Genomic DNA, 24,901 nt, shown 5'->3' on the forward strand with positions numbered 1-24,901 from the left:
AGCAAGACAGCCACCTAACAAAGTCCAGGATGTATTGCTCCTCCTCCTTTGTTAAAATGTAGATCACCTGGGGAGAGGTGTTTTCCAAAGCTGGTGAATTAAGTTGCAGGTGCTTCCCTAGCTCTGCATCCATCTTGGTTTACCTGGGGGTTAAAAGGTGTTTTGGAGAATAAACGCGGGTAGTTCTTCAGGATGGAGGAAGCCTGAGATGCCCTTCCGTCATGATTGTGTGAACCGTGTCTCGTTATTTTCTCGCGCCTCCGTACAGGTCGAGATGGGGAAAGATAGTTTCTATGTTGGGCCCTACAGGCTCCGACACCTTTTCATCATGCTTACAGTAGTTATTTGAACGTGGTTATTAACCTCGCCTTTCAACCTCTATTCATGTAGGTAACCCACGTTAAAAGCATGGGTTTTGGATTAGAACCCTGACCCTGCAACCAGACAATGCTGGGCTCACAGTGTGACCAGAGGGAGAGAACACACAGAAGACCCATTCATAACATGCGTGACCAAGGAGGAGGTGACGTGTGACTCACAAATGCCGCCGGAAGGAAGAGGACGCCGAGCTCATAGGAACGGATCATCAGCTGGGTGCCATTCTTCTCCAGTGCTCCCCAGGCGGCTTTGGACAGATTCGCGCTGTGGAGACAAGGACAGAGAAGGGGCTGTTTCAGAGTGGCGTCTCTGTGCGGGTCAGCTGTACACAGCTGCGAGAGCATGGGTCAAAAAATTTATAGCCGCAATCATGTGGATTCAGTTTTGAGCAAAACTGTGATATTGAAAGGGAAATTTAAGCCCCACTGTGCTGCAATTCTCAGGATTTATCTAATTGCTAATTCACCCTCGTTTGAACACCCCAAGGGCAGTTATTAAAATGATTATCTTCCTTAGAAGTATTTTTTCCATGTCCAAACTCCCTTTCTTTTTATAACCCTGGTATTGCTGTATCTTTTAGTTGTGTTGTACGTAAAAGCAGCACTTAAGAAAAATCTGTGGAGCTGAAGACATGACTTGGTGGCTAGGTGTGTGAGTCAGTGAGGATCTGCAAGAGGACAAGAGTTCAGTTTCCAGCACCCATGTAGGTCTCAAGTGCCTGTAACCTCAGGATCCAGTGCCCCCTGCTGGCCTCGAAGATCACTGCACCCGTGTGCACAAACCCATACACAGACACATTAACTAAGAATAATGAATCATAAAAACCAAAAACCTTTGAAACGTTAATAGTATCACATACAAGTAGCTACTTTCTGTCCTTTTGGGGGAGGGACAATGAAAGCTAATTGCTACTTTCGCTTTGAAGAAAGCAGCTCTGGGGCCACCAGCCTGGTGTTTACAGTTGGAAGATGGCTCATTTAGAATCGTGTTTAATATAGGCAAAGATTTGTGGGTACGGCTTTTCAAAAAAAAAAAAAATTCCAGCACAGCAGGAGGAAGGAGACCTGGAATAGACACAAAGGAAGCGCCAAGATCACTTTGGTTCTCATTTATACACGGATGCCAAAAAGCTGAAATCACAGAAGTGGAGAGGAGCACAGCAGTGTGTGAGTGTGTGTGTGTGTGTGTGTGTGTGTGTGTGTGTCTGTCATAGGCGGCGGGGCTTAGGGAGAGCAGAGGAAGGCCACACAACTGGTGTCAAAGTGGGTCCTAGTGTGCTACACTCAGTGACCAGAGCTGGAAATAGCTCCTTATACATTTATTTGGTTAGGAAGGCAGGCAGGCAGGCTTTCTTGTGGCTCACAGTTTGAGGGTCCAGTCTGCTATGGCTCGGCAGTGACAATGGGTATAGCTGTGGCTGCAGGACCAGATGGCAGCTGGATACCGTGTCAAGAGTTCAGAGGCAGAGAGGGATGAATGCTGAACCATGGGAGAGTGTGGACCACATTCCATGTTCAGCGAAACCTTCTGGAAACATCTTCACAGACATGCCCAGAGACTTGCCTTCCAATCCAAATTGAGCGATGTAGTGTGTGTATGTGTGTGTAATCTGAGGCTAGCAGGACACAGGTGCTATGAAGAGGGGACGAGCTGGGGAGAAGGGATGGAGGAGAGAGGGTAAAACAGAAGAAGAAATGACACTAAGTGTATTTGAAAAGCTGGAGGGAAACCATTTCTTTTATAAGCTATGTAATCTCACACAAAAGGATGCTCCCTGGAGCCATAGACTATTATCTAACAAAAACTCCAGTGCCAGGAAGGGGATATTTCCATTTATGTTGTTGGTCAGAAGGGTCCATGATAATCCCCCCAAAATATAGTCTATTGCTGCCTTTGGTTACCTCCCAGAAATTAAAACTCTATCGCTGAAGACTACACACTTAAGTCGGAGGAGGAGGACTCAATCTGGTTCTGGTCTGGAAGTCTCCTCCCTGAGGACCGGTGCTTACAGTGTCGGAAGGTGCTGTGCAAGCTCCAAGTGAAAAGCTGTCAATCAATGGCCCGGCCCAGCTGTAGACCCTGAGCGCTTTGCACAAGCTTTAAAAAGGGCTAAATTATATGAATTGAAGAAACATGAAGACAGAGAAGGGAATGATTTTTATTTTGAATTACCAATGTACATTGCATACAGTATTCCCATAGATGTATGCAACTTTAGGAAAATTGCTGTTAATAAGAGTAAACCTACTGCATAGTCTTAAAAAAAATCTACTAGGTTTGCCCAAATTCTATTTCTCTTTAAAGGCGACTATTAGGAGCTGGGTGTGATGGTGCATGTGCGCAGTCACAGAATCCAAGGCGGAGGTGGGAAGATCAGGAGTCCAAGACCAGTCTGGGCTACATAAGACCCGGCCTCAAAGAACATTTACAGACCTACCTGCCTTCCCAAGCAGATGGACCACACTGGGGAGAGGGAGACTTTCTGTGATGTACAAGGTCACAGAGAAACATGATGGAGGTAGAAGGAGAGGTACCACTTTAGGGGAAGAGTTTTTTGAAAGACAGCTAGGATTTATGTTTCTCACCTGTCAGTGTGATTACTGGCATCTTCCATGTGCTAAGGCAAATGTCTAATGGTGAAATCAACCAGCAGGCTGAGGTGGAATCTGTCTTCTCAAAGGTCTCCACTTTCTGGGTAACCCCTTGAATGTCAGCAACACGATACCCAAGCCAAATGTGCCCTGGGAAAGACTTCTCATTCCTCCCGCATTAACTGCATTCCCTCACAGTCTGTGAGTTGAGGGCTCAGCCATAGCAGAGACCATGATAAACAGAGACCATGGGGACGCTCCTGCAGATGGCTTCCTCCTACCCAGCTTTTGCACTTGCCTTCTAACAGAATTTGAAGTCTCTGCAGCCTTCAGAATCCTACCCTGAACACCGGGAGACTTGAAAGACACACGTAGGTTGTCTGGGTGACAAATCAACGTTTCTTGAAATGTCATCTTTAATAATTTCTTACATTATGAGTAATGCTTTGAATCACTGGCACCCAGGGCAGCCAGGAAGACTGGGAATGTATTTCCAAACTCTCATGCTGTCTGCTCTAGGTGTGGGTGGCATAGAAGCCACCAGTGTCTTCTACAGGGCAAAGTGATACCCTGAGGTTCATGCAAAGTTCTTGTGTTCCTGGAACCCCGAAGGTGTTCCAGCTGTTCTTTTCCATTCAGACCCAGTGTCCACTGCCTTCATCAGTCCCGCTTTCTCCTGCCTCCCTCTGGACCGAGCAGCCCTCTCCCGTCTGTGCGAGCTGCAATTCCTTGCTTTTGCTATACCTGAAGTGCTGCTTGAGTATTAAAAAGGGAAGGGTTACTTCATTCTTTGAGGGATGGAATTCTATAATGTAGGATTTAGATGAGATTGGGGACATTCAGGGTGATGAGGCTGTTGCCAAGGGTGGGATTCAGGATGTATTAAGTTTAACTGTCCACCAGAAACTGCCCAAACTACGAATGAAATAATAGTTTTTTTTTTTTTAAAAAAAGCAGTTTTTGAGGGACAGAGGTGTATCACTTAAAGCTCAATTAGGGCTATAGAGTTGGAAGATTGTGTCTAATGTATGTACATTTTCCCCCCAGGAATCTGACGTTTGCAATTGTGGCAGCTGGTAAACATAGCTTTGTGAGACTGTTCATCTTTGCCCTGACACTGGAGCTGGGAGTCTGTACAGAGCAGGTGAAAGGCAGACAAAGCAAGAGCCATGAGCTACAACCATGAGCATGAATAGCCATGAACAAAGAAACTCAGGTCGGATTTTGTGGCCTCCAGCCTCGGTGAGTGTCTTAAGAAGGCAGACCATATATCCCAGAACTAAATAAATACGTGTAGTTAGGCCCAGGGTCATAGGAGCTTTGGAGGACATAAGCAGGGAACCATAGTCGATGGTCCTTCAAGCCAACACAGTGAGACAGTACACAGTGACACGGTAACAGACCGTGTGTTGTCAAAATGACAGTTGTCTCTCATTCACCTTCTAAACACTCCAAAGAATTTCTCCTGGGTTTATCCTAATCAGAAACATACAGGGTCAGGAACTGTGAAAAACCGCGTTCTGACAAGCGAGGGTGACTATTTACCAAGTGTTAATGGCTTTGTTTGCATGACTCCATTGAAATCCTAGCTCCCAATTTGAGAGTCTCAGGAACTGATACATGTATAACCCTCACGAGACAACAGTGACTCTCTAAGAGACCCCAGGAACTGCCTTGGCCTCTTTCCACCAAGTACGCAGAGAAGTTAGCTATCTGAAACCTCAGAGAAGACATGATCTCATCGTTAAGCATTACTTGACATTCCCGTCTCCGGAACTGGAATTGGAGAAATACATTCTGTTGTTTAGAAGCCACACATGGTACTTACACAGCGGCCTGAGCTGAACAACACCCCAAGTCAACATTGTTAAGGTGACCAAGGGCAGCATCTACAAATAGCATGGCTAGTGACAATTATCCTCTCACATCTTCTCAGGTGCGGCTGCTCACTATAGGCTTGATCTCCGTCCACAATATGAAAAATTTGCATCAACTCTTTCAGAATAAATTTATACCATCTACCATAAGAATTCTAATGGATTCTCAGGAGACTGTAGGTAAGGTACATATGGATTACACAATGTCAGGTGCCTGAAGAGCAAAGGAAGGCAGACATTGAGAAAAGAACCCCAATGCCAAAGCAGATTGTTTATCCCTACTAACAGTGACTCCCTAAGCACTTCCTATTCTCCTTTGCTTTAGGCGCTTGTTTCTAGAGGGGACATGTGTGGGGCGGGGTGGTCTTTCAGAACAAAATACTTTCCCAGATGAGATTCTCCAAACCACCCTCTGCACGTCTACCTGGGGGCTGCCTTGTCACCCCAAAGAGAAAAATTTCTAGTTTCCACTGGGTGCCTCCTATCAAGTACACTTATTTGAAAGACCATAGTATTCTGTTGCTAACAGCTACTCAAGAGAAAGGAGACCATGAAGATGGCCTCATGGTCACACCTTGCTCCATGGGTCTTTCAGGATCTAAACACTGGTGACGGAGGTAGCAGTCACGGCCAGCGCTGGCTGGAGCATTATTAGAGCTGCTGACCTGGTCCATTGCTGAGTTTTTGTTAAAGGTGACGTGTCCTCCAGGACGACTGCTATTACAGGGACACATGTTGGCTGATGAAACGTTTCTTTGCTTCCTAACCACTCAATAGTCTAGGCAGCAGCAGATGCGCAGAGAGAAGACACGGTTTACAGACCGAAGCTGGGGCCACCGCACCTCTGGAGTGTCAGACGTAGGGGATTGATATCGGTACAGACAAATGTCACAGTGTTAACAGTGAATGTGGAGGATCATACCGAGCAGCTGCAGTGAGGAGAGAGAGACAGACCACAGCCACTGCTGCCGTCCCCTGTTCCCGAATGCCCCCAGGATCATGCCTTCTGCAAACACACACAGGGGTAGGTGGTGCCTTTCCTCTGCATTGGCTCTAGCTTCTCTGTACTGCCCTTGGGCTCTGTTTCTTTCTATGGACTGCAATAACATGTCACAAAAGAGGAAAAACAGTCCTACTGTAAAAGAAAAGGAAATCTCATGCTGTAAATGATTCATGTTGTATTTCGGTACACATAAGAAACTAGAATTCTGAGATTGTCAGATCCCTCTAAAGGATCTTTCCCTACACAGATTACCACTCAAACTATACAATAGCACCCTTTCCCTGGGCCACTGAGAACACTGGGTATCTATCTAGGACAATTCTGCATTCTAATAGACACAATACATCTTTAACTATGATTGCTCTGATTAGAAGTGGTGTTCGGCATTCCTAATCATATCTATGCTTAATTCTCTGAAATTGTGTTTTAAAATTATGCCTTTCTTCTTTCGACTACTTTAATTTGAAGTTTCTTTTACAACGAAGCCATTTCCTGGGCTGATGATGTTATTTCGGAGGCAATGGAAACTTCTGGAGGTGAGGTCTCGCTGGAAGAAGTAGGCCATTAGGAGCAGGTCCTTGTTTCCTCTGTCTCTTTTTCTGCCTGGTCCTCCCCGCCCCCCGTGGTAGGAAGCCACATGTTCTGCCCCACCATGGTCCTGGAGCCATGGAGTGGACCACCTGTTATGGTGAACCAAAACACGATCCCGCCTGTGAGCTGCTTTTCTCAGATGCCTGTCACAGCAACAGAAGGTCCGGCTAATGCATGTAGTGCGCTTTTGTTTATTACTGCTCTAACATGGCATAAGGTCCATGCCTTCAAATAACATATTTACTATCCTGCTCCTGGTGGTGAGGAGTTCGAAACAGTCATGCTGGACTACGATCTAGGTAGTGGTAGGGTCTTAAACCACACCCACCCCCGGAGGTTCTATAAAAGAATTCTGACATTTCCCTTAGTGTTTAGGAGGTCTGTCTGTCTGTCTCCCCCCCCCCTTTTTTTTAAAAGACAGGGTTTTACTATGTAGTATTGGATGGCCTAGAACTCACAGAGATCCTCCTGCCTCTACCTTCTAAGTATTAGGATTAAGGCCTATACCAGCATGCCTGGCCTCCCCCAGTATTTAAAGGCTGGTTGCCTCTCTGTTCCTCCATCTTTAAGGCCAGTTCCCTTCTGTCCAGGCTCATTTGTCCAGGCCCAAATATCTCAGACACTAAGGACTTATCGGCTTCATGGACTGATACTTTCCTAAAGTAGCCTATAACGTTTCAATAACATGTTCAGATCCTTTGCCTAGAACAGAGCTCCAGATGGCTGTACCTGCCTTAGGCTTTTCATCCCATATTGATTTCCTACGGTTCTCAGAAAGCATCCTTTCAACCAAAGCCTCAAACAAATACCACAGCCTGGCATCTAAGACACCCAAGAAAGGATGGGTCTATGCTCTTCAGTCTTATTTCCTGTCTGCCTTCCACGACTGCTTCTGACTGTATGACGCTCTCACCCCCACAGATTGGCAAGCATCCTTCCTTTGTCCAGGATATCTTCCACTCTGTCCACTCCTTAGAAGCCAGAGCCCGCTCCTCCCCCATAAGCCCTTTGTCTTTCAGATGCTGCTGGCTGCTACTCCAGGCCCCAGTCTTTTCCTAACACTGAGTCCTGAAGATGTCAGGTAGGCTAGAAACATCTGCTTTATTCAAGAACGGCAGTTGGTTAATATGGCTCAGGAGATGCGAATGGTTAGGACTTGTGGCCAGAAAACAAACACTGCAGTTATAGCATGATGACATTTGAAGTCGAAAGGTGCAGGGAGAGACTGCTGGGAGGGATGCGCAGAACACAGAGGAAGACAGGACTGGCACACTCAGAACCCGGGTCATGTGAGTCCTGACCACACCAGTGCTAGCTATCCTGTCCGTCATCAGCTTAACTAACAGCAAATACAGTGACATCTGTCTCTTAACACACAAGTGTGTAAAGTCCCTAGCACATGAATAGTGCTTCATAGACACTTGCTCTTACAAACATCACTGCTTTGCCCATGATTCACTAACTACAGATGCTACAGAAGGCAGATTTTCTCGGGCTTCCTAGTCAGACAGTTTTGGTACAGCTAGGTCTAAACATCATTTACCAGACTGCATCACCAATGTCACAACCACAGCATGAGTTCCCAAGGTAGAAACACAACCAAGTTCTAAGGCAGGACACACATGTAAGTCCCCCGTTGTTACTACAGAAGGTGAGAAGGTGCCAGAAACATAATAGCATGGTGAAGACGCGATCAAATTTGCACATGTTGAACAATCTTATGAGATTGGCTGCTAACGAGGAGCTGCGGGGCAGCCGCGCTTTGAAAGTACTATTGCCTATCTGATGGAGAACAAGGAAATTCCAGCAGGAAAGGAAGAATGAAGACCACTGTTTCCAGACAGACAGTCTGAGCAGAGTCCTGCAGGAACACTGCACTCAGCCTGGGCCTTTGCAAGTCTATATTCTCACAAATTGCCAAGCAGATTCTCATCAATCTACCTGATCCCCGGTCACAGGCAAACCATGATCCCCTAGCAAAGTCTCCCATATACATAGTGAAGTCCAAGTGGAGGCTCTGGCATTCCACAGCACATCCTTGTCCTTAAGTGGACTCACCTGTCCTTGATTCCACAGATGCAATTTTAAGGATTTCAGACACCATCATATCAGCATCAAGGATTTGAAATGAAAAGAATTATGGTCAAAATTCCTCCTAGCCGAGGATATAGCTCAGTGAGAGAACGCTTGCCTTGCAATGCTTGCCTTGCAAGTGTGGACCCTAGATTTAACTCAGTTAACCAACCAAGCTAAAAACGAAAGATCAAATTAATAAAATAAAACCAAAACCAAAACCCACAATTGGGGCTGAAGAGATGGCTCAGTGGGTCAAGGCACTTGCCAAGGAGCCTGACAAGCTGAGTTTGACCCCGGAATCAATACGTTAGAAGGAGAGAACTGACTCCCCTGGATCATCCAAGGAGCCTGACAAGCTGAGTTTGACCCCGGGATCAACACGTTAGAAGGAGAGAACTGACTTTCCTGGGTCATCCAAGGAGCCCGACAAGCTGAGTTTGACCCCGGAATCAATACGTTAGAAGGAGAGAACTGACTCCCCTGGATCATCCAAGGAGCCTGACAAGCTGAGTTTGACCCCGGGGTCAACACGTTAGAAGGAGAGAACTGACTCCCCTGGATCATCCTTTGGCCGCACATGTGCGCACATAAGTAAGTGTAAGAAAGACAACGTAACTGACCTCTCCAGAATATCATGGCCTCCTTTTAAAAACCGCTTTTCAAATTCTAGTCAGAGCTGGTATTATGGCATCACATCCAAGAATTTTAATGGACCCTGGTTCATGACCAACGTGCTAACCAAATGTTTCCTAGTATTTTGTCTTCCGCTGAAGTGGCCCTTGGTTTTGGTGGACCTCTTGTGGTGGAAAAGCCACAAATATGAGAAGCTGTAACGAGCTATGCGGATTCAACACCATCTGCTCACTGGTGAAGATGGTGGGTGGGTGACACGGCCTAGGCAGAGGAGACTGGGAACGGGAAAGCAGACCCAGAGGGAAGCCTGGGAACCCTTTCATCCCTCTGCAGAAGACGAAATGGTAGCAGGACGGGTCCTAAGAAATGAAATGTTTTAACCATACTTTTCAAGTTTCTTTCTTTCTAGGAGAATTCTTTGCTCGAAGGAAACATTTCAACAAACGAAAGACTAGCATATCCAGGAAGTGCTTGGGCTCCCCTCCTCCTGTCCACTGTCACAGCAGTGGTCTTGGGAAGGAGTTTTCTGAACTTACAGGACTCCACGGAAGAGTGAGCAGAAGATATGGAGCCCAACCCTTGGTTGGACAGAGGGAAACAGGCAGAGAGAACAGGAGGGATTCTTTCTCTTGGCGGCTGATGGTAGGTGTTTATTTAGCCAGGAAAGACCAACAGAACCAATGAATGGTCAGCACTAGGCTAATTTACCTCACAGGGCTAATGTCCTTTGATGGCCCTGAGTTTACAAAGCCTGACAACTTTGTGTCATTTCCTTGGTCCCACAGTGGCACAGCCTGCTGGGACCCTTTCTTATACCTTTGGAGCTTTACAATGAATAGTACCAAGAATTATTGTTCTACAGGGAATACTAGGTTACCACTGATACCCACTGAGACAGCTGGAGGAACAGCCTTCTTGGGGCTTGTTACCAGCTCACAGAGCCTGACATCTGTAACTGCCATGGAGCTGTGCCCACCTTAAGGGCAATGTGTTCCTTCCTTCCTGCTCTCAGCCTGTTACCATTCTGACCGTCCATCCTGGTCTGGCTGAATGACTTCCTCTTTTCCCGCTCTCCACGGTCACATATGGTCCCGTGCTTACCAGGCTGTATCGGTGTCTCACGAGAACTTCCTGCCGCCATGTTTTATTCTCCTTAGTCTATCCACAGACAGACTCCAGACAGGATGTAGAGGAAACAAAGACAGACCCAAGATCCAGTTCGACCATTTACAAGATGAGGAGCTTAAACCTTGCACCTTTTTCTATAGCCACAGAGAGCTATGACATCACCTGGGCCACTTAGATCTCACAGAACTGACAGTTTTATTGATCATGAATGGTCTGCAGTTTCAATAGACCGGAACACCCGGCATTCTCAGTGATACTAACAGAGCTTGGCTCCCTCGCCCCAAAGCCTTCAGCGACTCATAACCGGAAAATCTAAAAATCGCTCACCAGACCCCAAAGCTGACCACAGCTTCCTAGCTGCTTTCCCTCGGCATAGATACAGTCTATGCCAGCTCACGGTTCTCTCCCCTCCTCACACGGCCCAGGACCCTTGGGTTCATGACTTCCTCCACCTAAAGCATTCCGAGGTCTGTTACTAGTCACATTCAGGTCACTAATTTACAGAGAAACCTACTGCCCTTCAGGTTTTGGGTGTGCTGTCTCTGTTCTGTGCCAGGCTTTGCTGGGGTATGAGGCCAAGAACTTCAGAGTTCTCTTGAAACACTTCAGCACGCTCACTCAATGCCCATTTTCCAGTCACATCCTGGAAGCTGACAGAATTTCCTGGGTATCCATGTTCCTTGGCTTCTACCCATCCAGTCTGTTCATACCAAAGTCAGCCACCCCATACAAAAGCAAATGCCACCTACGGTCTGAGTCATCCGGCTGGCTCTCCTGTCCAACACTGCGTCCTGTCCTGTGACTGCTCCGTCTCTTATTCATCTCCTCTGCCGTTTGCGAGCACACTTTCCGAACCTCCTCCGGCTGGCACGCTGGGGGTGTGGGCCTTGGGATGGGATATTGATGGCTGATCTGTGACTACTGATGATCAGATCAGGCTGGAGGGGGTTTCAGGGTGTGTGCTTATGCTACAGCAGCTGGGGGCCTCCCTGGGGTACTGACTGACAGGAGCAGGGAGGATGCTTTAGGGGAGAGGGCGACCAGTCCCACAGGGAAAAGCTGCATGCATCTTCAGGAAGTGGTATCTTTTGTTGAAGAGAAAGGATTTGGTAAGTAGTACAATTTGGCAAGAGTGCCCCAAACGTCAGTGTGCTAAGGATTTGGGAGGTAGGTGTCACATGGGATCTTCAGGTCACTGGATGCAGGCCCTTGGGGGAGATTCTCTTCTTCCTTGCTTTGCTTCCTGGACACGACAGAAGTGGTTTGGCTGCTCTAAGCACTCACTATTCTCCTGTGCTATTTTACCACAGGCCCAAAGACTTCACTGCACTGCCGTCTGGCTCACTTAGCAAAGGCCATTAGCTACAGCCATGGTGGAAACATTTGGGGTCAGGGGTGGTACTGGAGACAGAACCTAAGGCCACACACACATACGGCACAGAACTATATCCTCAGCCTTCTTCTCAGTTTTCATTTTGGGATAGGGTTTCACTAAGTTGCCCAGATTATCCTTGAACCTGTGATCTTCCTGCTTCAGCCTCCTGAGTAGCTAGGATGAGAGGCCTGTATCTAGCTGGGCCAGAAATAAAAATCAAGCTAGGCAGGAAGCCAGGAAACACTGGACAGTGGGCCTGGAGAGAGGTCAGTGGGGTCTGGTCCAGGAGCAGTGCCTACCAGCCGGGAGGAAAACTGGGCCCCTGTGGCTCAGCAAGCAAGGGGCTGTGGGAGCCTATGGGTTGTGCTCGCCCCAGTGCCTCCGTCAGCAGTGCCATTCTCAAAGCAGAGGTCAAAGGGATGGCACTGACTAGATCCCAAGTCCCTGGGTGCAGGGGCCACACCCACACTATTAAATCCATAACCAAAGCTTACGTACAAACTATTTACAATGCACTATCAGGAGCTGAATGTTTGGCTCCTCACCAAACACACTGGATCATTTGGCACACACCATTTCAGTTCTCTGTGCTCTCTTACACAGCCCTAGAATGAGGATAAGACTAGTACCCAGCTCCTAGAGGAGGGGTGCTTATCCAGCACATAGTAAACACTACACAAGGTACGGCTAATACATGTATGGTTCTCCTCTGGAGGCCAGTCCGTGGACGGGGACTACATACAGCATCTCTTCTCAAGCCACAGGCACACCTTATGACTGTGAGAGCCAGCACACAAAGGGCTTCCCACCAGGGACAATGTTTCTGGAGGCTGGTTCACATGGGCATGAACAAAGAAATGCTGTCTTTGCTCGGCTTGTACCAAAATGCAAGAAAGCGAAGGTGGTCAGTGGCCTCAGATCATCTCTAAAGTACAAAAGAAATCATTTACAGACTGTAGGGGAGGACAGATAGCATTATTTGTAACAAAGTGTACAAGGCGTACCAGAGAATCCTGGTTATCTCGGGGGCGCCAGGCAACCAAGTCTACTAAATAACATCTCCAAGTATTCTTTTGTGTGATCCGATTTGATTTCCTCCAAAAATTACAGACAAAGGAAGGGGAAAACCCCTGCTGTTTCACACTCAGAGGAGCAGACAGCAGGGAGGCAGAATTACAGAGTGATACAGCAATGCAGAGGAGGGAAATGTCTTTTATATTCCTCCAAAAAGCCAACAGCGATTTTGTAGTCAAGCACTTGTCTCTCTTTCTCTGAGTGGCAGCACCAGCATTTCTGCTCATCTCTAGCAGTGCCTGTCCGTTGCTAGGCAACCATAACAGTGCTCCAGCTAGTGTTAGTAACCATCTTATTTCTTGCCTCCCACAATGCATAGCTTCCATAATTGTTCTCAACGGGTTTGCCAGCTACATCTAGGCCCAATCTTCTTAGTCAAAGTTCCGTTCTAAAGCTCGGTTTCTTGCTTACTTGATGCTGCAGTAAAAATCTGACAATTGTATTTGTAGTCATGTACTAGAAATTTCCGTATCAACAGGATGCTCATCAAACAAGGGATAATTTCATGGTAGAATCAAAACAGATGGAAAGAAAAACCTTATTAAAACCATAAAGAACTTGCCATAGAAGCAAACAACCAGACACAGGAGAAAATAGGCAACCTCGTGTCAAACTAGCTGAACTGCCAGCTGTAAGTTCCTGAAATACAGGCATCTGGTTAGAAGTACCTGTCTTTTGTTTCTTTTTTTGAGACAGGGTTTCTCTGCATAGCCTTGTCTTGGAACTCACTCTGTAGACCAGGCTGGACTCGATTCCGAGATCTGCTTGCCTCTCCCTCCTGGATGCTTGCATTGAAGGCATTCAGGAAGTGCTCACCTTCAATTGGGATAATTCTCATCAATTATCCAATCAGCCTCAGATTGATTTTTTTTAAAAATGTAATCTACAGACAAGTCTTTAATAAAAAGAAGTATTTGTATGTGTGAGCATGCACACATACATACTCATGTGTATGCCAAGCGTGTGCAAAAGTCCAAGGGAGGCTCAGTGGTGGTGGTGTACACCTTTAATCCCAGCACTCCAGAGGCAGAGACAGGTGGATCTCTGTGAGTTCGAAGTCAGCCTGGCCTACAGAGTAAGTTCCAGGGCAGGCATGAAAGCTACAGAGAAACCCTGTCTTAGAAAAAAAAAGAAAAAAAAAAGAAAGAAACCCACGGGAGGCCAGACGAGGGTGTTGGATCCCCTGGAACTGGAGCTCCTGGTAACTGGGAGCCACCTGAGTAGGCTGGAAACTGAGCTCTGGTACTCTGCAAGGACAACAAGCAGTCTTTACCACTGAGCTCTCTCCAGCCCCCACAGATGAGCCTCTCAGCCACATACTGTGTGTTAGGGTGTGATATATACAAACCAGATAAAGGTTTTAGACACTGATTCCATGAATCGAAAGAGCTAACTGATTAGTGTTAAATACATCATATGGCTTAATGGGGCAAGATTCTCATATTCTATCATTAGCTTCAGAACATTCCATTGAATCAGACGAAAAACCCACATTATGAATGGGTTTTTTCAAACTTTAAATGACAAGGCTAGTAAACGATACTCCAAGGTGGGGCTCGGATCTTGTTTCGGGTTATCTCTTCAAATAATATGGTGAGTTAGCATCCCATCCCAAGGGCTTGGACAGGATCTTGGAGTTGTTAAAGCTATTAAACACTTGGGCCAACCAATGGTGATGGTTTCAAGCTGAAGAATGTAGTGGCTAGGGCGCAGGAACAGGAATGCAGGGCAATCTACGTACTGCCCACCCCCTTTCTTTTTTTTTTTTTACTGGGTACGTATATTACCAACTTGAAAAAGGACAGTTTTTAAAGGGTTCTTGTTCAACACTGGCATTTCAGTAAACAGAGACATCCTGCATGAGAGGGGCCCATAGTAATACACCAGAGCCCTCAAATCCCTATTGTCTAATGCTAGTATAATCATGAAGGTTGACAGTGATGCTGGTGTAAATGAACCCAATATATTGCCAGCTATATAGTTTCTAGTACACACAATGATATACTGAGGATAATAACTGACAACAGTAACAAGTGACACACACACACACACACACACACACACACAATACTATACTATACAGTTTACCCATGGAGCATATTGCTCTTTAAAAACAGGAATATGCTGTGTTAAGCCACAGTAGCCTGGGCATGGTGGTACATGCTCTTACTCCTAGCTATTCAAAGGTTGAGATGAGAACACTGAAAAGTCAAGTCCAGCTTGGATAACTTAGTGAGGCCCTATCTCAAACTAAAATACATTTTTAAAAAGGAGCCGGGGAGATGGCTTAACAGTAAAGAGCACTAGCTGTTTCCAGAGAACCCTGGCTGGAACTGGTATCCTCAGGGCAACTCACAATCCTCTAATTCCAGTTCCGGGAAATCTGATGCCCTCATCTGGTCTACAGAGGTACTACATGCATGTGGCACACAAACTTACATCTAGGCATAAAATAATTTACATAAAATAATATATTTTAAAGGGAAGGGAATGTGTAGCTTGATTTTAAAACCCTTTGTTTTATAGAAAACAAAATCCTCAAGGCCAGGAAGTCAATGTCCTCACAGGTGGTTGGGAGCTAACTCACAATAATGGGCAGTAATACCACACACAAAGCACACCTCTAAGGGGATAGATTTTTGTGTATTAGAAACTCAGATCTTTTAGTTCCTGTTAATCTTTTATAAGACTATCATTTTTTATCAATTCTATATACCTCAATAAATACTCTGAATAAATACCAATAGTGCTCTGTTGAGAAACACACCATTTTTGTATAAGCTCAAGTTGAGTACATTAAAACCCTATCTTATTCTAAAGTCCTGAACAAAGTCCTCCCCCCCCACCCAAAACAAAAGTTTTAGTTTTAATTGTGTGTGTGTGGTGGGAGTGAGTTATGGGCACTTAAGTGCAATTACCCACAGAGTCCAGAAGAGGGCATTTGATTCCCTGAAGCTAGAGTTACAGGTGGTTATGAGCCACCCAATGCGGATGCTGAGAACCAAACTTGGGTCTTCTGCCAAGAGCTACATGCTGTCAGCCACCAAGTCATCTCTGCAGCCTCGAATAAACCTTCTAAAAGTAAAAAAGGGTAAGATTCACTGTCGCTGTGCTGTGGAACAATCTTTGTACACTGTAAATATGTATTACTTTCATTGGTTAATAAGGAGCTGACCTGTCTCTAGCTGGGCAGGAAGAGACTGGGTGGAGAGCCAGACCGGGAGGATGCTGGGAAGAAGAGCGGAGTCTGAGAAGTCGCCAGCCAGACTCAGAAGACACAACATGGAAAGTACATAGGTGAGCTAAGCAAGCCTCGGGGCAGCACATGGATGAATGGAAATAGGTTAATTTAAGTTATAAGAGCTAGCTAAAAACAAGCCTAAGCCATTGGATGAGCATTTATGGTAAATACTAGGTCTGTGGTTATCTGGGAACTGGCTGGCAGGACAGAAAGATCTGCCTACAGGCCCATGACTAATAAAGCCTCAGGAACTCTAGATTTCCCCGGCAAGTCTGCCCCTTGCACAGAAAAAGACTCAGCAGCACCCACCTAGGTCCACACCATGCTATACGCAGAGGCTCAGAATATGGGTGATGGAGCCCACTGCTTGGCCTTCCGTGTACCCTGCTTAACTTCTCTGTGCTTACTGACTGTCAGGCTGTAAGGAATACAAATTAACTTAAATAAATAAGCAGCGCAAGCTGACTTGTGAGAAAAGCCTTTTCTTGATTCATTTAATCTGACAGCAAAGCTTGATCTTCTTACTCACTGAGCAGCAAACACTGAAGGGCATTGGCCAGTCTGAGCACAGTGAGCCTTGTCCTTCTCCTCCACTCCCTCAGCCTTGCTAAAACCATTAGAGGACATTCCTGAAGCTAGCCACCAAGGTCTGTTTCCTTATTGGCCACTTCTTCCTCCTGAGGCTGACTGCCAAAGTCCAGCAATCAGAAGCCCCCTTTGATTCTCCTAATTAACATGGCCAATCAGAATTAAACACCTCATCCCAACATGCGGTTTCCCCCTCTACCTTCATAAACAGCCATTTGTCTATGTGCCGTGTCTGTCTCCCCTCTATCCAGAGGCGGTACTTTATACCTCTGGGACAAATAACCCTTCTCCCCTTTCCTTGTCCCTTCCACTTCTCCCTTGTCCCCTATCTCCTTCACCACCACATCCTAGCCTGTTCTAACACAGAACTCTCCGTTTCCTCCTCTTAAAAATGACACCTGCAAGGTCATTTGCTGTTGTTTTCTGCCTGAGTCAGAAAGAACCATTTTAACTGTTCCTCCCGCATAACAAAGGATCTCTCTGTGAAAAAAGGTGTTCGGGTGGGATCTGTATCTGATCTGGAGTCCTGAAGGAAGCCTACATAGTTGGGGGGGGGAGTCTCCTTCAAAAGTTGCCACTTCCAAAAAACAATTCCCATGGGACACTGGGCCAGGTACCGTCAGGGCAATTAAGGGACCGCATGTGAACTATGATCTTCCTGAGCTTCATATGAAGGTCAGCGCATATAAATCACGGTTCTGCTTTGCCTTTCTCTGTTGTACTCGTCCCCATTTGACTGTGTGCACAACCTGCTTGCTTTTATGTAACTCCCACCGCCAGAACCAGGCCAATGGTTGTTTATCACTATATTCCCAGCACTTAGCAAAGTGCTGGTATTTAGTAAGTGCTCAATATAGCAACAGATACATGGAATAACTGCTAAGAATGATGTCCAGATGAATGGATAATTAGTCCTTTTAATGTAGAAGGAAGATTATTACACATGGCCAGTGGCCCTTCAACCAGAACAGATGGTTTACTTGGCAATGGAACATATTAAAAACCTCACCTCTAGCTGGATACTGGGTCTTGCCTTAATGCCCAGGCTGGCCTTGATCTCAGTGATCCTCCTGCTTCAGGCCCAGAGGACTGAATTAGAAGTATGTGCCAGTGTGCCTGGCAATGAGAAGTCCTCTTGATGTGTATTTCCTGGGTGTTCCTCAAAACCAGGCAGCAGCCTGCTCTGTTTGCTCCCAGAAAAGTCACGAAGACTTACAGTATCAGTGATGAGCATGAGGGGAAACTAAGAAACCAATCTAAAACCTTGCCCAAAATAACTACAATAAAAACCTCAAACCTCTGTGGAGAACAGTCCCGCTTGGAGGTCTCACCACAATAAGCATGAAATTTGGGCCATTTCTGTGTGCGCTCAGGGTGAGCCCAGGACCTCACGTGTGCTCTACAAGAACTTTTCCAGTGAGCTAAGCCAGTGATCAAATTCGCCATCCTCCTGCGCCTGTCTCCTCATTTCTGCAGTGTCTACACTGATGTCAACAACGAACCCCATCTACCTCCCAGCCATATTCCGGGGGTCACTGAGGAAGCTTTGCTCCTCTTCTACTGTACATCAAGTCTAGAAAGATCTTCCGTCATTACCACCTCAACTCTGCCTTCATTAAGAAATCAGAAATCTGTACTGAGCATCTCCTGCATGCCAGGCTCCCTGCCAGGTCCTGGGCTATGCTGAACAAGAGAGATACAGGCTTGGTCTCAGAGTCTACAGGGAGAGCCAGTAATCCCATAAACAACTGTACAGGTCTAGGAGACTACAGACTCCAACCGGCTGAGGAAGCCATGCTTAAGCCAAGCACCGAATGACTGCAAGTTCAGGCTCTACTAGGGAATCAGAATATACCTGTGCACAAGAGTCAGGAAAACATCCCAGGATCAAACACACACGTGACACAGCTGGTTTCATCAACCTTTCATTTAGCCGTAAATTCCAAAGAGCAAGAAGCTTAGCTTTCCTCCATTCCCCCTGCACCATGCAGGCAATGCGTGTTTGCTGAGTGGCGGGGGGAGTTGCCTCAACTCTACACACAGCCTTACTTCTTGTCTAGGCGGGGCCTATGCCATCTCACAAAACTCTGAGATGACCACAAGAGACCAGTGAGGCCACTTAGTGGGGGTCAGTTCTCTCTCCTGCCCCTTCCCTCACACACCTGCAGAGCAGAAACACAGCTGTTCCTTCCGTGCTGGCTAGGGCTTGCCATTTTGATGGCGACCACCCAGGTGACCAAGGGGCTGGACCAGAGATCTGAGTTACTCCAGTTCTGGCCATCATCGTGAATTTACAGACTGAGTGGCTACTGTAAAGGGGGATTACCAGTCTGACGAACAGCAGCTGCTGGCTTACATGCTTACAGTGAGATATTTATCGTAAGCACTGTTACCTACAGCCATGGCTGCTGCTCACTCTGGCTCCCTTAGGGAAGTGTCCTCTGCTGAGTTGCCGGTGGCAAGTGCTTGCAGAACTTGTCTCTTCACCAGACGGCCTGTGTACTCCTGTGCCTTGCCTTTGTGTTTCAGGAAATGTGTCTGGCGAGGCTCAGTCACTCACAGAGGTGGAGCTAAAGTCTGGGCTTGGTTCTGCTTAGCTCTACACTGTGTGTATCCGACCACTTCAAGTCGCTCCCTTGACGAAGGTCTTGAAGTACAGTCTACAGAGCCTTCCCCATCCTGGGGAGCTTGTTCTTCCCCACCAACAACACGGGCCCTGTGGCTGCCAACCTCTGCTGCCCACGTTTCTCCCTCCCACTCTCCGTGCAGCGGCCTAACTTAGCTTTCAACACACTTAGCAGATGATGCCACTGCCATTCAGGGCCCCTGTTATCTGGATCATCTCTGCATATCAGCACAGGAAGAGCTCGACCTTCCACACTTTCTCCAGCTTGAGAGCTGTTTTTGAGCTGCCTTTTGCCCAGTGTGCTCTTCCCTTGGGCTGCAGCATTCTCCTTCATCAGCGTCAGCTTAAACATTGCCTCCTAGGGCCAGCTTCTCTGATCCCTTAAGTCACGCTCCAAACATCTCTGCATTTGCTATAGGCCTGATCTGATCAATCTCTCATAGACTACTGGCCTTGCCTACCCTATTATACCTTAAATGAAAACTCATACTAGAGTAAGTACTTTGTTTTTTGCCTTCCCTGAAATCTGATGACCATGAGATCTTGATGGGCACATGATTCATCCTCTCTACAAGCAGGTAGTGGAAATATAGAAAGAACAGGGCATTACTTAGTGCCTTTTATGAACAACAAGGACCATGCTTTATTTGACTATCAACCAAAGCCACTCACATAGATCCTACGAGCAGAGCTCACTAGACTTCCTGAATGCAGAAATGATGTGGTGTGTCTTACCACCAACTGGAATACATGCTGAGCAGGGCTTGATTGTCCCCTTTAATCCCAGCATCCAGAAGAGAGAGGTAGGTGAATCTCTGTGAGTCCAATCTGGTTTACATAGCTAGATACAGGTCAGCCAGAGGTACACAGTGAGATCTTGTCTAGCACTGCTCACACATGCAAGCGCACACACACACACACACACACACACACACACACACACACACACACACACACTTGGCCTCTCCACAGATTTAGGAGTTACTGAAGGTGGGGATACCCTTATAAGGGTAGAAAGCTGCTTAATGATGGCCAGCTATTAGGAGGGAGATCAGACATTCTTTAATGAAAAACAACCTAATGCATGTCTGCTCACTGTGCACAGCCACTGCCACCACACACTGCGGACATGTTCTATTCCAGGTACCCGGTTCTGACACCTCATTTACTGCTCACTGTAGTCCCACTGTAGCCATCACCTCTTCCCTTTTACAGACTAGGAAACAAACACAGATTAAATAAAGTGCCCAAGTTTATATAGCTACCAAATGACAGAAAAGCATCCTGAATGTTTATTTTCAGAGCTCAAAAGTATGTTTTCCCATTATGCTCTGAGGCTGCGAAAGCCTTTAGGATGCCCCTCTGTCATCGTGTTTATCAACCATCTCTTTGAGTCAGGATTTCTTACCTGAGCCAGGCACAAATGTTAGCCACAAAAAGTGACAACGTTTATTTGTTTACAAGTACGTCCTTGGTACCATTTCAGTCTTAAAGCATCGAGCCCACTCGGTGACAGTGTAATTAGTTGTGATTGGCACCAATTAGGTTACTGAATCCCAGAGATGCCCAGTGCTTGGGTTCTGACTAGGAGCGAGGCACTAATGTTCTAGTCACAGCTCTGTTTTCCAAAGGGCAAAGCAATTTATCTTTTTTTTAAAAAAAAGAAACAAAAATGTCAGTGAGTAGGGAGTTCCTTTTAGGGGTGATTAAAATATTCTAAAATTAGATTATGGTGATGGTTGTACATGTTAGACTGTGAACATGTTAGACTGTTAAATTGTAGACTTTAATGCACAGATTTTATGGTATATGAATTCTATCATAATAAAGATGTTTTTCAAATGGCACATGAGAGGTTTGATTGCTCAAGTTTTAATTATCTAAAGAGACACTAATAGAAGAAAAATAGAATCATTTTAACATTTTGGTTTTTTTTTGTATTTACCCTAAATGTCAGTTTGCTTAATCACTATTATTATTATTACAGCATATAAAAGGAAGTCAATCCGAAGTTTATGCAAATCTTATAGACATCCAGATAGACGTGTAAAACCAGGCAACAGTCACACATTCAATAAGACATTAGTCACAGGCCTCCTTTAAGGTTCAGTGACAGAAGCAGCTGAGAACGAACGACACTTCACAGAACACTTTCCAGGAAAAATTTCAGAGCAATTTCAGAGCAGAAGTTACAAGACCTCCCATGAGATATTTAAGGTCCCTTTACCTTGTAACAAGAAACCAAGCCAGTTTACTGAAGTCTGATGAAGGCCTCATGTACGTCTTAATATGTGGCATGGCGTTGCTCCGGCCAGATGTCTCTGCTGACCACTTGCTAGTGACAGGAGAGACGTAAACCACTATTAGAAAATAATTCAAGACAGACAAAATTCTTATATACTAGCAAGCTGCACAAAAAGCAACATCCTATCTAAGGAGACAGTAGGAGCATGGTCCATGACTTGTGGTGGCTGATGGAACTGTTTAGATGACAGAAGAACATACAATCATTCTGAAAAGTAAGGATGTCAAAAAAGGAAATTTTGCATGAGTCACAAAAGCATCAAACCCCCGGACATGGAGTTTCTTGTCCTTTCACGTGCTAAGTAGCACACATGCATGAATGCACACATGTGTAGACACCAGCATGCACATGTGCCCTACACTGGTTTCACTGTGCTTTTCTGCACATGTGCACACAGGTCTTTGGCTGTGAGCTCTTGGCAGCAGGAAGCCTATAGTGCCCTATAAGGCAAACTACTGAGTAGTGGCTCCCACAGAGGCTACCCAAAGGAACAAAGTGAGTGAAATACAATATATCGCAGGGGAGAGCTAAAAAGGCAGGAGGATCACTCACAAATGCTTCAGTTTGGCTTTAGTATAACTCCCACGTTTCCAACATTTGAGGACTAAGGTTCCAAGGCATCATGGCCTTCATCAAGAGGCCGTGATTCTGGCTTGGAAGAGGATAATCCCTCAAGCTAACAGGCAGTTTGCCAGCAATAGAATCAGGACTATGAGGGCTCCCATTTTCCCCATCAGAGGGAACCTAGGAGTTTGAAACTGAAAGGAGCACACTTTAGCCTGCTCTGGAAGGACAACTCTCCATTTGGGGAGAACATGACAGAAATGAAGCTGGTCAATAGGAATGTCGGCAGAAAGCTATGGAAATGGACTCCCACCCCCATTTCTGGCTGCCCAGCTGCAAAAGCCCCTACTAAAGTGAATAAGACATTGGGTTTGGTCTAGAACATTCGGGCAGGCAAGTGCTGTAGCTGGAAGAGGAGAAGGACAAGCCTTTCCTTCCCTTCCCATCCATCACCTATTTCACCAAACACCGTCTTTCTCCTGGAGACAGAGCCAGGGACTCCACCCTCAGCCAGTGTGGCCCACGGCCTACATATATAGTTTAGAAGGTTATACTTCACGCTTCAGCAAAGTGAACGAGACGCTGCTTATGTAAACTATAAACTACAGGATCTCTTATTTATCTTTTTCTTTGCCTGCCAATATTTAAATAGAAACCTCACAGAGATATAAATTTTACCCTGGTATTAAAAACCTATTCCAAAAGTTTTCAAAACCTTGTTTTAAATTATTTCTATCACTAACATATGTAGATGAAAGAATAGCCGTGTTATATAAGGTGCTTTTTAAAAGAACAGACCAACAACACTCTTGGTCCTGACGAAGCGAGAGCAGCACTGAGAACCAACCACTTACTGAAAGTAGGAATGCAGCCAATTCTGCTTCTCAGCTGTCTGGATGCTATAGGGAAGGGAGCCCCCAGCTTTTAATAGAAGAAAAAGAAAACAAATAAAAATAATGAAATATAATTTGAGGCATCTTCATTAAGAAGAAGATCTCTCTAAACAGTGAGAAGGTAAATGACAAAGCGCCTTCCATTATTTCATCTCAGGTCATAGTTCACTGAGAGAAAATGTCCACGCTTCCACCAGACACGTCACCTCTCTCTGTCTGTGTTTCTGTCTTTGTGCTCACACAGGCCAGGCAAGGCCCTGCTACTGAGCTGTATCCCCAGCGCTCTTTGCGGTCTCACAAAGTTGCCTAGGCTCGCCTGGATCTCACTCTGTAGGCCAGGTTGGCCTTGAATTTGTGATCCTGCCTCAGCCTCCAGAGTGGCTGGGATCAAAGGTCTATACTACTAGAACCCAAATTAGGGACATTTTCTTTATGGCTTCCCTTCTCTGGAAGAGGAGACACAAAAACAGCTTACTGTACGAGAAGAAAAGGTACCAGTTAGCTACACAGACTGAAAGTATTAGAAAAGACAACAGGGAGAACCCGGGCCTGCTTTACAACCATAGGGAGGTATGAAACATAGCACTAGGTTTTTGTCCTCGGTAGGACATCTGGGAAGGTAGTGAGTGACAAAATCCAGTGCTGCCTGCACGGCCTTTATACTGCCATTTCCAAACAGGCAGGCAGGGAGGTTCTCAGAACTGGAAGATACGAAAAATCCACTGTAGATTCACCAGAGATTTTCCAAACACACCGCAGGATGTCCCCACAGTAATCTACGTGCAGAGAGGGCCTTAGACAATCCCAGGGTTCAATAAGGTATGTCCTGTCTCCTACTGCAAATAGCTAAAAATATATTCCATTGCAAAATCACTTATAAAATTGCTACATTGAGAGTGCCACGTTCTCCCCCATTAAAATTGTACTTCGAATAGACCTAGGCTATTAGAAGCACAGAAAGAAAAACTACCCATGTCTTTGAGTCAAAGTGAAGTAATTTTATTTTGTCATTAAAAAGAAACAAATGACAAATATACCCTGAACCTTCTTAAGATTCTTTTGGCAAGGTCACATTTAATTTCATAAGCAATAAATGGGCAAAATTAGTTTTAATTTAGTGCATTCTGCTACCAGCCAGTCATGAATGCCAATCAGACTTAGTTTCTTTCAGAGGCATACTCTCTGGGGCTTTTGTTAATAACCTGATGGCATTATAGAGGATGCTTCTGTTTAAAAGTTCAGTGCTCAGTAGTGGAAAAAGAGAAGAATGAAGTTGAGAGATTCTTTTCCCCCTAAGAAAATAAGACTAGGCGTTTGCAGGTGAGGCCCCTGAAAAATGACATATCAACGAAGTTATACAAAAGGTAATAATAATCACTAGCTCTAGGCCTGAAATGTATCTGTATCTTGGAAAGTAAATTTGGATGGGCTATGTGGAACCTCTGACACGGGCAGAGGGAAGGATGCTAGCCAAGCTGTCAAGGCAGCAGGGAGTGCAGGGGAGCTCAGTTCGGCTGGATGCTTGTCTGGACAATCAACACGTTGGATTACTTCTAAATAAGCGTTAGTAAAACCAAGGGAAAGCATCTGCGGGGAGTCACTGTGACAGTGCTGCAGCAAGCCTAAACTGCCCTGCTCTGGGACACGCTGGGCTCAACAACACCTGTCTTACTAGCTTTATCTGGATAAGGGAAAACCACGTCCACATTGCTAACCAACTCTGATGAAAAATAAACAAAACAAAACATGCCCCAAGGCATTTCAGAATATACAGAGAAACCACAACCGAGTTACCAGGATATCCTTCTAAGCTGGTCCGCACGTTTTCCACAGAAGGATAGATCTAAAAATAAGCAAGAAAAGAGAAAAACAATGAAACATGGGCATGAATCAGGTTGAAAGAAAGGAATGTTGATAGTTCTTTTTTAAAAATTAGAAAGAAATTATATCTTAAATTA

The 24,901-nt window shown here is 45.7% G+C and overlaps 1 protein-coding gene across 5 annotated transcripts in view; it reads right to left on the bottom strand.

The window, feature by feature from the left end:
* Nucleotides 1-24,901, bottom strand: part of Tdp1 (tyrosyl-DNA phosphodiesterase 1) — a 71,784-nt gene that overhangs the window by 18,386 nt on the left and 28,497 nt on the right. For all 5 annotated transcript variants that reach the window (XM_075948706.1, XM_075948705.1, XM_075948708.1 and 2 more), the window contains exons 11-14: nucleotides 24,738-24,786; nucleotides 22,905-22,971; nucleotides 21,409-21,516; nucleotides 540-642 (exon numbers count right to left, since the gene is read on the bottom strand). In XM_075948706.1, coding sequence (XP_075804821.1) covers nucleotides 540-642; nucleotides 21,409-21,516; nucleotides 22,905-22,971; nucleotides 24,738-24,786 — 327 coding nt within the window. The remainder of the gene's footprint in view (nucleotides 1-539; nucleotides 643-21,408; nucleotides 21,517-22,904; nucleotides 22,972-24,737; nucleotides 24,787-24,901) is intronic.

This window comes from Microtus pennsylvanicus, chromosome 14 (assembly GCF_037038515.1).
Source record: "Microtus pennsylvanicus isolate mMicPen1 chromosome 14, mMicPen1.hap1, whole genome shotgun sequence".
Taxonomy (NCBI): domain Eukaryota; kingdom Metazoa; phylum Chordata; class Mammalia; order Rodentia; family Cricetidae; genus Microtus; species Microtus pennsylvanicus.